The sequence below is a fragment of the Dendrobates tinctorius genome, unplaced genomic scaffold (assembly GCF_039654945.1).
Source record: "Dendrobates tinctorius isolate UK_male_01 unplaced genomic scaffold, ASM3965494v1 ptg000022l, whole genome shotgun sequence".
Classification (NCBI taxonomy): domain Eukaryota; kingdom Metazoa; phylum Chordata; class Amphibia; order Anura; family Dendrobatidae; genus Dendrobates; species Dendrobates tinctorius.
In genome coordinates this window covers 37,366,927-37,384,379 of record NW_027361690.1, presented here as the reverse complement: position 1 = coordinate 37,384,379, position 17,453 = coordinate 37,366,927, and the positions used below count along the sequence as shown (strand labels likewise).

General features: G+C 48.6%; 1 protein-coding gene across 11 annotated transcripts in view; it reads left to right on the top strand.

Moving 5' to 3' along the window:
* The window catches only part of PPIP5K1 (diphosphoinositol pentakisphosphate kinase 1), a 273,000-nt gene that overhangs the window by 61,634 nt on the left and 193,913 nt on the right, over positions 1-17,453 (top strand). For all 11 annotated transcript variants that reach the window (XM_073568589.1, XM_073568597.1, XM_073568596.1 and 8 more), the window contains exons 11-12: positions 927-1,013; positions 1,208-1,283. In XM_073568589.1, coding sequence (XP_073424690.1) covers positions 927-1,013; positions 1,208-1,283 — 163 coding nt within the window. The remainder of the gene's footprint in view (positions 1-926; positions 1,014-1,207; positions 1,284-17,453) is intronic.

The following is a 17,453-nucleotide window of genomic DNA, read 5'->3' as shown; positions in this document are numbered from 1 at the left end:
ATGGAATGTTTTGTTGTGGAGAAAGAGAAAAAGCAGGATGGCACTCACCGTTCATGTGAATCAAATCACTTTATTTCACATACACAAGGCATCGGCATAGGCACGGGAGCAATGTGCTGGAAGACAGGACCTGTTGAAGCGTATTGAGCGCGAAACGGCTGTTGTCCGTCTTCCAGCACATTGCTCCCGTGCCTATGCCGATGCCTTGTGTATGTGAAATAAAGTGATTTGATTCACATGAACGGTGAGTGCCATCCTGCTTTTTCTCTTTCTCCACAACGAAATGTTCTGTTTTTTCAATATTGGATTGAGCACCCGTTCCAAGTGGGATTAAGGTGTTTTTTATTAATGTGAAAAATATATGTGCAGACATTCAGGGTATTTTTCCACACAACGGTGCCGGATATCTATTTTCTCAAATTGTGGACTGGAATAGAATGGCTGTCAGACATGTAGAGAAGCTGATTTTTATAAAACTGTGCAGTGGTCTCTTAATTTTTGCCAGAGCTGTATAAAGACTCTCAATGTGTTCTGAGATAGGTCAACTACTAGATACTCGAATACCGCTAGGAGTCCATCTAGGTAGAGATGTCACCTGGCTAAGGATGGGCCACCCATGTCTAAGCCCCAGACAACAATTACATTTGTTCATCTATAGTAGTGAAGCAAGAAGCCTTGAGCTCTGAAAGGAAGAATACAAATGCTATCATCTTCAGAGATTTTGAGAAAAGGAATTTTTTTGGTAAATCTATCTGGCTCTGTTTGCTTTGCAGTTTGACACGTTTAGAAAATGTGGATAACAGCTCCTGTCTGCTGAAATAATAGGACTCATTTTAGTTTTTGGGCACCATATAACCCTTTCAAATCCTTGCAACGTAAGTTTGCTAATTGTTTTGAATGTAATATTTACTTTATGCACTATTCAGGATGGAGTTGCGATGTGTAATTGCAATAATTCGTCACGGAGATAGGACGCCGAAGCAGAAGATGAAGATGGAGGTTCGACATGCTAGGTAACGGAAAAAAGGCTGCCTTTACTTGCAAACTATGGTTTTCCTTTTCTTGTACATGCAATGATGGCTCTATGTAACTTAGGACATGGGCATTTTAGCATTACTGAAGAAACTTTGGGCAGTGGAGAAGTAGCTCTTTGCGTGCAGGGAAACACTCATTACTTGTCCTAGCTTGTATTTTAATTTGCTTTCAGATTCTTTGCGTTATTTGAACATCATGATGGTTACAAAACAGGAAAGCTCAAACTAAAGAAGCCCGAACAGCTACAGGTATGTTAGTTATTAGAAAACATATCAATATTCTGTATAATCTAAAGAACTATATTTCTTTGTGTATACTAAGCACAGATATTGTGTGCAGCAGGCTTTCAATAGAGGATGCCTCCACATACAGTACTTTACTGGCCCGTTTATGGTCAGCATTGTATAGTGACATTAGCCCAAAGAGCACAAAAAATATTGTGCCTGTTGGCTCTTAGTAGCAATCAAAGAATTCATGTGTCTCATACCTAACTAAATGTAGAATAGAGCTTATTCAAGACCCTTTAATGCCATCCCCTCATGGTTAGTGTATTTTAATGTTGTAAAACATATGTAATTTTCAAATTTTTTTATTTTTTTTGCATTCCAGCAAAAAGCAGTATATCTACGGTGGCACGATCGCACGGCCTCACACTGAGCACCGCGGCAATCGGGTGCAGGTGTCAGCTGTATGTGACAGCTGACACCCCACAGCAATGCCCACGATCGGTGCTAGCACCGATTGCGGGCATTTAACCCCTCTTTAGCAGACACCATGTCGCGTTTAATGTTTCCATCAAATTTTACATTCAAAAAGTGAAATGGCGCTCCTTCCCTTCTGAGCCTTGTCGTGCGCCTAAACAGTAAATTTTCCCCACATATGGGGTATCGGCATGTTCAGTAGAAATTGCACAACAAAATGTATAGTCCATTTTCTCTTCATACCCTTGCGAAAGTAAAAAAAAAAACTACGTCTAAAGGAAAATTTTTGTGAAAGGAAAGTAAATGTTTGTTTTTTTCTTCCACATTCCAGAAATTCCTGTGAAGCACCTGAAGGGTTAATAAACTTCTTGTATGTCGTTTTGAGTACCTTGAGGGGTGCAGTTTTTAGAATGGTGTCATTGTGGGGTGTTTTCTGTCATATAGGCCTCTCAAAGTGACTTCAAATGTGATGTGGTCCCTGAAAAAAATGGTTATGCAAATTTTGATGTAAAAATGAGAAATCGCTGTTCAAATTTTAACACTTATAACATCCTAACAAAAAAAGTATGTTTCCAAAATAGTGCTGATGTAAAGTAGACATGTGGCAAATGTTATTTATTACTGTAACTATTTTGTGCGAGATGACTCTCTGATTTAAGGGCATAAAAATTAAGTTTGAAAGTTGCAAATTTTTTTTTTTTCACAAATAAACGCAAGTCATATCAAAGAAATTTTACCACTCTCATAAAGTGCAATATGTCACGAGAAAAAAATGTCACAATCACCGGGATCCGTTGAGCATTCCAGAGCTTTAACCTCATAAAGTGACAGTGGTCAGAATTGTAAAAATTGGCCTGGTCAGAAGGTAAAACAGGCTTCGGGGTGAAGGGGTTAATAATAACCCCTTCAAAGGCAAAGTAGGAGAACAGTAACCGGACCGATTGAGGACATAGATTCACTTCTAATGTTTTGCACTGCTGTGTTTTTTTTCGATGTACCATGTAAACTGGTTTGTGAAACTGGACATTTATGAAGTACAACTTTTTTTGTGGGGGGGGGGGTAGCGTGGCCATGCACTGATACTGAGCAGGTGTGTGTGTGTGTAAAGAGCGCCTAGTATCCTGCTATAAAATCTTGCAGTAACGATCCTCTTGACCCCCTGAAACACTCTCTGCCTGCTACGGAGGGTGAAAGCCAACAGATGTGAGGAGGGGGACTAGCTGAGAGGCCTCGGCATCGGACTTGCTAAGGAGATGCAGCGACCATCTTGGAAGTCTGGGGATCAGCATGCAGAGCGACACCGCAGAGGAGACAACGAGGAGGATGCATATCACCATACTCACCGCAGCAGAGAAGATACAGAAAGATCCGGGGAAAATGTGGCTGGAGAGTAAAAAGCATCCAAAGCAGCCAGCAGGAAAGCTGCAGAGTGTGCATTTCAGAGTCCTAAAGCCCTCAGCTTTCCATGGCAATCTATGTGAGACTATGTAAGGAAGCCATAGAGAAGGAAAGTGTTCCTGGTGCAGAGGGGCGGCAGGGGCAGCTGTCAGGCTGCTATGACCCGTAGTAAAAAGATGGGTTAGGAAGATGGAGACAGTGCGTACCAGCTTCCAAGATGGTGCCCGTGTGTCTAGTGGAAGGAGGCAAAAAAATGTGTCAGGAGACATTGCAGCAAGATTGGGAAAATTTGCACATGGAGGGCCTTCAGGTACATCTGGCCAAGAGCAGTCAGGGTCGCATTTACCGGGGGCGCAGAATATAATGCCAACAGGATCCCACTATTCAGCTCTAGTGGTGGAAGAAGGAGAGGATGATAATACCCTGATGCTGACCCAATTTGTTTCAACATCTTCAAATGTGGGGTAATCTCCCAAGGGAAAGGATTCTAATCCTAGTGTCATAACGAAAAATAACACCAATCTGGTCTCATTGACAGGCCAGGTAGGCTACATTCAAGAAACTATTGTCTTTATCCAGCATGACGTCCAATAACTACTGGAACGTACTATGTCAGTCAAGGGGGGAGTGGGGATGCTGGAGGATGCTCCCCAACCCCCCATCTGTGGCATTATTCAAAATAATTCCCAGGTGTTGACAGCTCTGCTAGCCAAAGTGCAACAATGTCAGGCTGGTTGGCGTCCCGGAGAAAGGGGAGGGAAGGGATCGTGACCGGTTTATCGAAAATTGAATTTTGGAGATTTTCATAAGAGTCTCTCTCCTTGTTTGCAGTGGAGAGGCCTCACAGAGTCCCTACAAGACTGTGCCTAATGGGAAGGTCTGCCTCTTAGACTTCTCCTGATCAAAAATCTTCAAGGATCAGAACACAATCCTGAGAAAGAAACATGATTTGCCAGATAATACTTTTGGAGGTCAAAAGGTATCATTTTTTTCAGTGGAAGTACAGCGCAAGAGGTCCATGTTCGTTGACATTAAAAGACGAATGCGTGCACTGGGTCTACAATACTCTATGATTTACCCTGCCAAGTTGAGAGTTGTCACCCTGGGTTCCACTACATTTTTGGAAAACTCGAGATGTTTAAAGATGGCTGGACACACACTGAGCGTTAAATCTGGCAGGAGAGGGAAGATTGTAACTTTATGATGTTTCATCAAGTGTCAGTTCATAGGATCATAGAATCGTAGAGTTGGAAGGGACCTCCTGGGCCATCTGGTCCAACCCCCTGCTCAAAGCAGGATTCGCTAAATCATCCCAGTCAGATGTCTGTCCAGCCTCTGTTTGAAGACATTTGCACTTACATATGTGTATAATAAGTACTACACCTCTGGTTTCCTAATGTTGCAGGGCTGCCTGGCTGGGCTCCCTGCTTGCTCTACAGTTATTCTTGGAGATGGGGGATTGTTATATAAAGTGGAGCTCAGGTAACGCCATGTGAGTTTTATTGAGTGTATCATCTCGCTGTGAGGTAAAAGAATGGTTTGCTGGGAGTATTCCTATGAACCAACCCTTGCAGGTAGGAGTTGGTCTAAGTTACTGGTTTGGCGGTGGGGTGTTTGTAGGTGTGTGCATATGGTTGGATCTTTTGATTAAATTTAGGTGGCTGTGACAGGTGGAATGTAAAGTTGTGGAGGATATGGGCAGATATTTCCCTGGATTCATAGAATCATAGAATGTTAGAGTTGGAAGGGACCTCCAAGGTCATCGTGTCCACCTTCCTGCTCAATGAGGGATTCACTAAACCATGTCAGACAGATGTCTGCCCAGCTTCTGTTTGAAGACTTCCATTGAAGGAGAACACTTCTTATGTCAGCCTGTTGTCATGGGTGTAGCAGTGAATTGTCTCTCATGGAATATCCGAGGCATGAGAGACAATTTAAAAAGACAAGCCATTTTCAAATAATTTAAGTAAACCTCGGGCAATGATCGTAAGTCTGCAAGAAACGCACATGATGGCTGAGTCCATTAGTGTGATGTAAAGAGCATGGATTGGGTTTACATTTCACTTGGTTTTCTCTTAATTACTCACAGGCAAGTTATCCTTCTAATTTGAATTAAAATCCCCTTTCAATGTTTTGATCTTTTTAAAGATGAGGAGGAAAGCTTTGTGGGAGTGCGCTGTAAGGTGGCATGCTTCAAATGTATTGCAGTGGTATATATTCACCCTCCCTTTTCAAATTTTACTGACTTAAGAAAATCCTGGGGAAATATTCAGGATGGCCGGAACTACCGCTAATAATCATGGATTATTTTTAATAAAATTTGTAATCCACATGAAAATAAGTTTCCAGGGGGGAAGATAAGGTGTCTACATTTGGACGTTTCGCTGCCGTACTGGGGTGGATAGATGTGCAGAGGCGAAAGTATCCATCGGCCCAGGTATTCTCTTTCGCTCCAGCGTCATGTCAACAACACTCGAGAATAGATATGATGTGGTGTAATTCAGCTATGGTCCCATCTCCGTTCGATATGGAGTGTGCTCCAAGATCCTTGTCGGACCATTCCCCTCTATTGTTTCGAGTCTAGGCTGATCCCATGGGGATTGGGCAATCCCTTGATTAAAATATTAATCCTTTCTGGCTGAAAACTAAATAATTGTGAGGACGTTCGGAATAAATTGGTGGAGTTTTTTGAGATTAAGGAAAGGTCGGCACCACATAACGTATGGGGTACCACAAAGGCTTCTCTGAAGGGGATACTTATTAGGGAACTTAAGATAGTTAATGATAGTACAATTGGAAGAGAGAGTTAAGGCCCCGTCACACACAGCGAGATCGCTGATTTTGTGATGCAACAGCGATCTCGCCAGCGATCTCGCTGTGTGTGACACGCATCAGCGACCGTCCCCCCCGCCGGGTATCGCTGATTGTGCAGGAATGTCCTGGGCCATTTTTTGATCGTTGGTCTCCCGCTGGCCAGCACGCATCGCTGCGTGTGGCAGCGGGAAAGCAACGCTCAGCGAGCTCCCAGCGCTGTTAGCAGACGCTGGGAGCTTGTATCCAAGGTAAATATCGGGTAACTAAGTGCGCGCGTCGCTTAGTTACCTGCTGTGTACCTTGGATACCTGCGTTCTCGCGCTGGGAGCTGGTATCCAAGGTACACAGCGGGTAACTATGTGACACTCGCTCTTAGTTACCCGATACTTAGCTTGGATACCAGCTCCCAGGGTGAGCACACAGGTATCCAAGGTACACAGCGGGTAACTAAGCGACGCGCTCGCTTAGTTACCCGATATTTACCTTGGATAGCAGCGTCCTCGCTGGTCCTGATTGCTGGTGAAATCTGCATGTTTGACAGCTCACCAGTGATCATGTAGCGAGGCACTAGCGATCCTGACAAGGTCGTATGGTTGTCTGGATCGCTGGTGCATCATTTAGTGTGACGGGACCCTTAGGGAGCTAGTGCACATTCTAAACAAATGCAATGAGAATATGGCACAGTGGAAAGCTGCTATGGTCCTTCCAGCTGCAATAGGTAGACAACAAACGCATGTTTTTAAAGAGCAGAATTATGAGGAGGGAGAGACAACTGACCGTCTGCTAGCTAATTTAGCTAAAGTGCGAAGAAAAAACTCCTACATACAGGTGCTTCTCACAAAATTAGAATGTCATCAAAAAGTTAATTTCTCGTTCGCCTTATTGGGGGACACAGAGACCATGGGTGTATGCTGCTGCCACTAGGAGGCTGACACTATGCACAAAAAAAGGTTAGCTCCTCCTCCGCAGTGTACACCCCACCGACCGGCAGGAAGTTCCTCAGTTTAGCTTAGTGTCAGTAGGAGGTGGACACGGGTCTTTTATTAGACCCCTATCTACCTCGTCGTGCGTCGTTCCTTTACAGGTTTCGGAGGGATACGGAGTGAACAATCACATCCGTACTCCCACAAAGAGACTATGAGTACGGCGTGTACTGCCACCCCGTATCCTCATAGGTCTCCGCGGCAGGACCAGGAGCCTCGCACAGGTGCGTGCCAGCTATACGGACGGTCCTTGCCCCCCGCCTCCCACCATCTCGCCTACCAGAGCCTGACGGTTGGAAGAGGCGTGGATTCCATAAAGACGACAGACAGCGTGGGATTCTCAGGTACCTTTATTGTGGCCCCCGGCCTGGGTGAGTATGCGGTCTAGCGGTCCCACGGCGTTTTCATCCTAAGGCGGTCGCCAGGGGACCACGGTAGGGCCTGCGCGCCCGCTTCTCCCCACTGTCGCCGCATCCATGAAGGCCCCTTTTCTTTCGGGCCTTGTTCTGCGCCCCCCCCCCGTTTCTTCTTCATCCCGGCAGGGGTATACAGGAGTCGGGCTGTGGGAAGCAGGGACGTGGCCCGGTGTTGCGGCGCGTCTTCCGCGCCGACCCCCTGCTGACAGGCGGCCGGCGCTATTAATTTAGGCCCCGGCTTCATCTCGGGCCTACCGCTGCGTCGCGGTCACGCCCCCTGCCCCTTTCTTCTAAGCGGGCTTCTCTCCCGCCCGTCCTAGGCCTTCCCAGCCCCCTTGCCTCACACCAGCCTGCTATTGGACAGCGGGCGGTGCTAAGGGGATCTCTGCGGCGAGTTCCGCCCTTCTTCTCCCTCTGGCGCGCCCTTTCCCTGGTGGTCGCCATCTTCTCAGCCTGCCAGCCGGACCTCATTCCCTGCCGGATTTCGGTCGCTGGGCCTTTTTTTTCAGCCGGATTGGCCTGGCCTCATCCTGCAGCCAGATCAGAGAGCGTCGCCCTTGGGGACACCGGACCGTGAGTAGCTCTGCACCTGCAGACTGATACCCTTCTCTGCCTTCTGTCCCCCAACCGTCCGGCACTGCCTCTCTTTTCACTATGTCCAACGCTAAGTCTGATCGTACCCGCTCTGCGTCCAGCCCAACGCCGCTCAGGAGCCATCCATAGCCCCAGGGGCGAGTGAGCCCCCCATGCCGGGTTGGGCCCCCTCTCAATCACAGTCAGTGGCAGACCTCATCAAGGTGTCTCAGTCCCTAGTAGCCGTTCTGGACAAGTTGCCCTTGGGAGCTTCGGCGGGACCCAGCACGTCTCAGGACGTCCCATCTGAGCCAGCCAGCGGCAGTCGCAAGAGGCCCAGGCAGGACCTCCAGGCGGAGTCCTCCCCTCGTCCTACCTCACCCCATAGTCCCCAGCAGTCTCCCTCTCGGGCCTCCTCCCCCGAGTCAGGCGAAGCGCTTTCGGAATCGGAAGGGGTCTTAGAGCTGGATTCGGACCAGGATGTGAACATGAAGGTTACGGTGCAAAACCTCATTGCCGCGATTCACCATACCTTTGACATCGCTGACGCCCCTGCGAAATCCTCAGATCAGGAGGTTTCGTCCAGACGGGCGGAAACACCATCCAGGGTGTTTCCCTTCCATTCTGAGTTTGGAAAGATTTTTACAAAGGAGAGAGAAGATCCGACCAGACGCTTTCAAAGAGGAAAGCGTCTCGGCGTGCTGTACCCGTTTGCTAAAGAGCTCACGGACAACTGGGCCGCTTCTCCCTCGGTGGACCCTCCCGTGTCCAGACTTTCTAATAATACGGTCCTTCCGCTGTCAGGTGTGGCGTCGCTAAAAGATTCTAATGATAGGATCATAGAATCTCTAGCAAAATCTGCCTTCGAAGCAGCATCAGCAGTGGTATGTCCAGTCTTTGTTTCTTCTTGGGCAGCAAAGGCCATATCCACTTGGGCAGATGACCTTCGGCAGGGCATTCTGGATAAGGCACGACCAGAGCATTTGGCCGATCTCGCCAATCAGATTTCCCATGCGGGGGATTATCTGCTTTCTGCCTCCTTGGATGCCGCATCTTGCGCAGTTCAGGCGTCAAGTAACATCGTGGCAATCCGACGTACAATTTGGCTCAAGGCCTGGCAGGCGGACTTGTCCTCTAAAAAGTCTCTGACCAATCTGCCTTTTCAGGGAGTGCGTCTCTTCGGATCACAATTGGATCAGATTATTAAGGACGCTACCGGAGGTACGAGTTCTCTTCTCCCCTCCAAGCCTCGCAGACCTCCTCCAAGGCGTCAGTTTCGTCCCTGTCTGACTTTCCGCCGTTTCAATACGGCGGAAAACCCTTCCAACCAGCAAAGGCCACAGGCACGTCAGGAAAGAAAGAAGGTTTCCTTCAGGCCCACTCCGTCCTGGCGGTCCCACTCTTCCCAGGGAAGACCGTCCAGATCTAGATCTGGACGGTCTACGTCCGCATGACTACCATCGGTCTCCCGTGGGTCCCTTCCAATTGGGAGGTCGACTTCTCTTCTTCAGCGACGTCTGGCTCGCCTCAGTAGAGGACGCTTGGGTCAGAGAGGTTGTATCAACAGGATACAAAATAGAGTTCATTTCTCTTCCACGGGATCGTTTCTTACAATACCGTCCGCCGAGGGATCCGGCCTTGGTCCCGGGGTTCGGTTCGGCCATCGCCTCTCTTCTCAGTTCCGGGGTGATTGTGCCCGTTCCCGAATCGGAACGCTTCACAGGGTTTTATTCAAACCTGTTTGTGGTGCCGAAAAAGGACGGGACAGTTCGACCCATCTTGGATCTCAAGTTACTCAACAAGAGAGTTCGCCTTCGCCACTCCGGATGGAGTCAGTTCGCTCGGTAATTGCTTCCATGGAGGAGCAGGAATTCATGGGTTCCATAGACATCCAAGATGCCTATCTACATGTGCCCATATTTCCCGGACATCAGAAGTTCCTGCGGTTTGCGATTCTTCACGAACATTACCAGTTCGTCGCGCTTCCTTTCGGGCTCGCCACCGCTCCCAGAGTCTTCACGAAAATTATGGCGGCGTTGATGGCCTTGTTGAGGATCAGAGGTCTCGTTCTTTTTCCGTACCTCGACGATATCCTGATCAAGGCCCCCTCCTTTCAACAGGCCCGCCTAAGTGTGGCGATCGTTCTAGACACCCTGTCCAGTTTTGGGTGGATCGTCAACCGGGAAAAGTCCTGTCTGGTCCCTACTCAACGCCTTGTGTTTCTGGGCCTTCTGTTCGACACTCGTCGGTCAAGGGTATTTCTCCCACAAGACAAGATTCTTTCCCTGCAGCAGGGCGTGCGATCATTACAGATCACACGATTTCCATCCCTCAGGTCAGCCATGAGGGTCCTGGGGAAGATGGTGGCGGCGATAGAGGCATTTCCCTTTGCCCAATTTCACGCCAGGCCACTCCAGCAGGCCATTTTGTCCAGGTGGAACAGGTCGGCTCTGTCTCTGGATCGTCCGGTTCGCCTTTCCTGCCGGATCAGGCGGTCTCTCAACTGGTGGTTGACGTCTCCCCTCATTCTCTTGGGGCGGTCTTTTCCCGTTCACTGGCAGATTGTCACTACGGACGCCAGCCTCATCGGCTGGGGTGCAGTGTTCCGCAATCACACTGTTCAGGGTCGATGGTCGACTCAGGAATCAGCTCTGCAGATCAATGTTCTAGAGATACGGGCGATCCATCTAGCTCTCGTCCACTGGGAAAGGCACCTCAAGGGCCTGCCTGTCAGGATTCAGACAGACAATGCCACAGCGGTGGCGTATATCAACCGCCAAGGGGGGACACGGAGTGTCTCCGCCCTGGCGGAAGTGTCCAGAATTCTTCAATGGGCAGAGACCTTTGTTCCAACGATTTCCGCGGTTCACATTCCCAGCGTGGACAACTGGGCCGCCGATTTCCTCAGCCGCGAGGGTCTCGCGGCAGGGTAATGGTCCCTACATCCAGAGGTGTTTCATCTGCTCTGCCGTCAGTGGGGAACCCCGGATGTAGACCTCATGGCATCTCGCCTCAACAGGAAAGTCCCACAATTCGTGTCCAGGTCTCGGGACCCTCTGGCAGTGGGCGCCGACTCTCTGGCCGTCCCTTGGTCACAGTTCGTGCTCCTCTACCTGTTCCCTCCTCTGCCTCTTCTTCCCAAGTTGTTGAAGAAAATCAAAGCAGAGGGGATTCCAGTCATCCTCATCGCCCCGAATTGGCCCAGAAGGTCTTGATTCGCAGACATTGTCAACCTTCTCGCGGACGCCCCCTGGAAGCTTCCCGACGGGCAGATCTGCTGTCTCAAGGCCCGATTTGCCACCCCAATTCTCGGTCGCTCAATTTAACGGCGTGGCTGTTGAGACCGAGGTTTTGAGACGGGCAGGATTCTCTGATCGGGTAATTCATACCATGATCCGCGCCAGAAAGCCGCCTTCTTCGAAGATCTATTACCGAACTTGGAAAGCCTATTTCTCCTGGTGTGAGGCCAATGACATCGCGCCCTTGGTTTTTTCGCTCCCTTCTATTCTGGAGTTTCTTCAGGCAGGGCTGGATGCGGGGCTTGCTCTCAGTTCCTTGAAGGGTCAAGTTTCGGCACTGTCCATTTTATTTCAGAAAACGCTGGCCTCCCGGCCCCAGGTCAAAACCTTCCTCCAGGGTGTGGCTCACACGGTTCCTCCGTACCGAGCTCCCGTGGATCCTTGGGATCTTAATTTGGTTCTTCAGGTTCTGCAGGGTCCTCCTTTTGAACCTCTCAGGGACGTTTCCCTTTCCCTCCTTTCTTGGAAAGTGGCCTTTCTGGTGGCCATTACCTCCATCCAGCGCGTGTCGGAATTAGCGGTACTTTCTTGCCGCTCTCCTTTTTTGGTCCTTCATCAGGACAAGGTAGTTCTGCGGCCTCCGCCCTCTTTTCTTCCGAAGGTGGTATCTTCGTTTCACCTCAATGAGGACATTGTTCTGCCATCCTTCTGCCCGAGCCCAGCTCACCCTCTGGAGCGGTCTTTGGACAAGCTGGACCTAGTCAGGGCATTGAGAGTCTATCTAGCCCGGACGACTTCCTTGCGGAAGTCAGACTCTCTGTTCATCACCCAGCCTCAAAGGCCACTATTGCGCGCTGGATCAGATCGGCAATTTTGGAGGCATACCGGGTCAAGCATCGAGTGGCCCCTCCAGGGATCAGAGCGCACTCTACCCGGGCGGTGGGTGCCTCCTGGGCGGTGCGCCACAGAGCTTCCGCGCTGCAGCTTTGCAATGCTGCAACGTGGTCATCGGTTCACACCTTTGTGAAATTCTACAGGGTCCACACCTACGCTTCGGCGGACGCCAGCCTAGGTAGAAGGATTCTGCAGGCTGCGGTGGCGAGTCCACTGGCCTGATGGAAGTTTGTTTCCCACCCCAGGGACTGCTTTGGGACGTCCCATGGTCTCTGTGTCCCCCAATAAGGCGAACGAGAAAACAGGATTTTTTGGGTTGCTTACCGTAAAATCTGTTTCTCGGAGCCTTCATTGGGGGACACAGCACCCTCCCATGTTCTACAACTCCTGTTCTTATGTTTGTCGGTTTGTTACAGTTGAGTTGTTTGTTCTGCTTTCAATCTATTCTGTTACTTCTCCTACTGCTTTCTCACTAACTGAGGAACTTCCTGCCGGTCGGTGGGGTGTACACTGCGGAGGAGGAGCTAACCTTTTTTTGTGCATAGTGTCAGCCTCCTAGTGGCAGCAGCATACACCCATGGTCTCTGTGTCCCCCAATGAAGGCTCCGAGAAACAGATTTTACGGTAAGCAACCCAAAAAATCCTGTTTTATTTCAGTTCTTGAATACAAAAAGTGAAAGAGAGTCATTACAAACAGAGTGATTTATTTCAAGTGTTTATTTCTGCTAATGTTGATGAGTATGGCTTACAGCCAATGAAAACCCAAAAGTCATTATCTCAGTAAATTAGAAAACTTTTTAACACCAACTTGAAAAATGATTTTAAAATCCAAAATGTTGGCGTACTGAAATGTATGTTCAATAAATGCACTCAAATCTTGGTAGGGGCTCCTTCTGTATCAATTACTGCATCAATGCGGTTGCTTTGATAGAAGCCTTCAGCTCATCTGCATTGTTGGGTCTGGTGTCTCTCATCTTCCTCTTGACAATACCCCATACAGTCTCTATGGGGTTAAGGTCAGGCGAGTTTGCTGGCCAATCAAGCACAGTGATACTGTTGTTTTTAATCCAGGTATTGGTACTTTTGGCAGTGAGGACAGGTGCCAAGTCCTGCTGGAGATTGAAATTTCCATCTCCATAAAGCTTGTCGGCAAAGGGAAGCATGAAGTACTCTAAAATTTCCAGGTAGACGGCTCCGCTGACTTTGGTCTTGATAAAACACAGTGTACCTACACCAGCAGATGACATGGCTCTCAAAACCATCACTGATTGTGGAAAGTTCACACTGCACCTCAGGCAGCTTGGATTGTGTGCCTCTCCAGTCTTCCTCCAGACTCTGGGACCTTGATTTCCAAATGAAATGCAAAATTTACTTTCATCTGAAAATAACACCTTGGACCACTGAGCAACATTCCAGTTCTTTTTCTCCTTGGCCCAGGTAAGATGCTTCTGCCGTTGTCTATTGGTCATGAGTAACTTGACACAAGGAATACGACACTTGTTGTAACCCATGTCCTGGTTAGGTCTGTATGTGTGGCTCTTGAAGCAATGACTCCAACAGCAGTCCACTCCTTGTGAATCTCCCCCAAATTTTTGAATGGCCTTTTCTTAACAATCCTTTCAAAGCTGCGGTTAACCCAGTTGCTTGTGCACCTTTTTCTACCACACTTTTTCCTTCCACTCCGCTTTCTATTAATATTCTTGGATATAGAACTGTGTGAACAGCCAGCTTCTTTAGCAATGACCTTTTGTGTCTTGCAGAGTGTGTCAATGACTGCCTTCTGGACATCTGTCAAGTCAGCAGTCTCCCCAATGATTCTGGAGCCTACTGAAACAGACTAAGGGACCTTCTTAAACACTTAGGAAGCCTTTGCAGGTGTTTTGTTACTTATTCTAATTTTCTGAGATTATGACTTTTGGGTTTTCATTGGCTGTAAGCCATAATCCTCAACATTAACAGAAATAAATGCTTGAAATAGATCACTCTGTAATGTCTCTACATATGAGTTTCAATTTTTGTATTGAAGATCTGAAATAAATTAACTTTTTGATGATATTCTAATTTTGTGAGAAGCATCTGTATATAGCATAAAGGACAATGAGCTAAATGTTAAAACCTAAACAGTGGAATTATTAGAAGTATTACATGGTTGGTACTCTAGGTTGTACTCATTTAGAGCCAATTATTCAGAAGATGAGCTTTTGGACTATCTTGTTGGGGTAGGTATACCGGTTATGTGGGACAAGGGTAGGGCTGTTCTAGATAGTTCAATTTCTTTGGAAGAAATGCAGCAAACGACGGGGAAAGATTCCTAATGAGAAAGCCATTCATCAGATGGCCTGCCAATAGAACTCTATAAGCGGTTAGAGGAAGTGTTGGGGCAAAATTACCTGGATATGATTAACAATGTATTCTAGTCAGGAAGCCTGCTGAACTCTTTATGGGAAGCAACAATCGTAGTGATTCCAAAAGAGGGGAATGAGAAAGATCTCCCTGATTCCTATAGGCCTATATCATTGCTGACATCTGAAGTCAACATTCTAGCAAAAATCCTGGCCACCAGATTAACTTGGTTCATCTCCTCAGTTATTCTGTTGTGCCGCGCTCACCAGGAGGCGGGGCTTCGGTCCCGACGTCACTCCCTCCGATACGGCGGTCCGTCGGGTGCGCACGCGCAGCTCTCGTCCCCGGGGCTCCTCCTCCATGTCACGTTTGCGCTTGCGCGCTCCTGTCAGTGCTGTCTCCGGGTCGGTCCTCTCCATGGTAGTGGAGGAACTGACCCGGAAGCTGTAGTGGTCATGTGCTTTCTGGCTAGGATCTGACCCGGAACCTGTCATGGTCATGTGCTATATCAGGCTACCTTCCCCTATGGGAGGTGCCTGATTATTGTTGTGCTTCCTGGCTGGGTCTGCTTTGTCCCAGCCTGGCTGTGCGCTGTTCTCAGGTCCTCTGCTCTGTCTGGTATTCTATTGTGCTCCTAGCACTCGCTGTGAACTTTCAAGTTGCTTCATGCTCAGTCGTGCCTCCTGGCACACTCTAGTATCCTGTCCTCTGTCCTTTGCGCAGTCGTGCCTCCTGGCACTCACTCTGTTCCTGGTCTCTGTTACACCTCCTGGCACGACTGCTGCTCCATTCAGTACTCTGTCGTGCTCCTTGCATACGTCCTGCTTTGTTTACCTCCAGACGTATTACTCGCTATACGCCATACGTGCTCACGTCTACCTGTCTCGCACTATCCTGTAGTTAGCGCACTTCCGTGTACACTCTTGGTGTTCCTGTGCCAAGAAGGAAGTTCCCAAGCAAACAACCTCCGACAGCTTGCCTCTTAGGGCCGATAACCGCACCAGCACTTCGCCCTCCAAGCATCTCGGTGTGCCTCTGCCGGTTTGACCTATCTCGGGCATACCTGCCCCCGACTCTCTGTCCGTGGAGTTCTCCGGAGTATGGCAGGAGACCAAATTTTCTCGTATTGAGACTCTGGATCTGATTGGTCCTCACTCAGTTAGGAAGTGTCTGGATCCCGCTCCTAGTGTCAAGGTGCTATTTTCCAGTTCTAGAAAGAGGGGGCGTAAAGGAGGGGGTACTGTTATGCCGCGCTCACCAGGAGGCAGGGCTTCGGTCCCGACGTCACTCCCTCCGGTACGGCGGTCCCTCGGGGGCTCCCATCCGGTGCGCACGCGCAGCTCTCGTCCCTGGGGCTCCTCCTCCATGTCACGTTTGCGCACTCCTGTCAGTGCTGTCTCTGGGTCGGTCCTCTCTATGGTAATGGAGGACCTGACCCAGAAGCTGTAGTGGTCATTTGCTTTCTGGCTAGGATCTGACCCGGAACCTGTCATGGTCATGTGCTATATCAGGCTACCTTCCCCTATAGAAGGTGCATGATTATTGTTGTGCTTCCTGGCTGGGTCTGCTTTGTCCCAACCTGGCTGTGCGCTGTTCTTGGGTCCTCTGCTCTGTCTGGTATTCTATTGTGCTCCTAGCACTCGCTGTGAACTTTCACGTTGCTTCATGCTCAGTCGTGCCTCCTGGCACACTCTAGTATCCTGTCCTCTGTCCCTTGCGCAGTCGTGCCTCCTGGCACTCACTCTGTTCCTGTGCTCTGTTACACCTCCTGGCACGACTGCTGCTCCATTCAGTACTCTGTTGTGCTCCTTGCATACGTCCTGCTTTGTTTACCTCCAGACGTATTACTCGCTATACGCCATACGTGCTCACGTCTACCTGTCTCGCACTATCCTGTAGTTAGCGCACTTCCGTGTAAACTCTTGGTGTTCCTAGTACCCAGTACCGTTCTTCAGACATACTCACCCGTGTCTCCTGTGAGCAGCCTCTCTCGGTACCGGCTGCCGTGGTACCCGAACCCCTGGGCTTGCTCCTAACGGTCCCTGTATAGGGGTCAGTTCCACCTGGCAGTTCGCCCGGGGCCCCTCGGTGCCACGGCCCAGAGGGTCCAATCCTGGAGTCTCCGGCTCCAGACCATCCATTCTAACATATTCACTTTGATCAGGCTGTGTTCATGCCTTCAAAATCAATGACCATTAACCTGCGAAGGATATTTTTAAACTTGCAAACGTCACAAGTTAACCCGTCCACTAAATCTATTGTCTCCCTTGATACCACTAAGGAATTTGATAGTGTGCAGTGGGAGTATATGTTGGTGGTGCTGGGGAAGATGGGATTCGGTCCTAATTTCATGAAATGAATTAAGATACTATATGAGCACCCAAAGTTTAAAGTAAGAGCTAATGGGGGGATATCAGAGCGGTTTGAGCTTTTCAGGGGGACTTAGACAAGGCTATCGCCACTTCTCTTTGCACTTGTAGTAGAACCAATAGCTTGTAGTATTAGAACACACCCGGGGATAGAGGGTTTTAAGTATGGGAACAAAGAAGAAAAGATTGCTCTATATTCTGATGACCTATTATTCATTAGTAATGTGGAAAACTCTATTTCAAACGTAATGGAGAGACTTGAGAGATTTGGGATTTTTTCAGGCCCAACTGTAAACTGGTTTAAATCCGCTCTTCTACCTTTGGTTTCCAGGATTTCTGCTATTTGGGAAAGTCCAATATTCCAGTGATTCAGAAATGTAAGTATCTGTGGATTTACATTACTAATATACCACAGGAGTTTATTCCTTTTAAATCTAAGTCCACTAGTTGTTAAAATGAGGAACATAGTGTGTATATGGGAAAAAGTAACTCTGTCGGCCTTGGGTAGAGTAAACCTCATTAAGATGTGCTTAATGCCATGCATTCTGTACGTTGTGCACAACTCGCCTGTCTGGATTCCTAAATATTGGTTTAGTTTAGCTTTGCCTCATACGTGGGGGTACAACTTAGCTTCCCAATTTCAGCACTTCCGAGGCTGGGCACTGGAGGAGTCCCAGGATGCAAGATC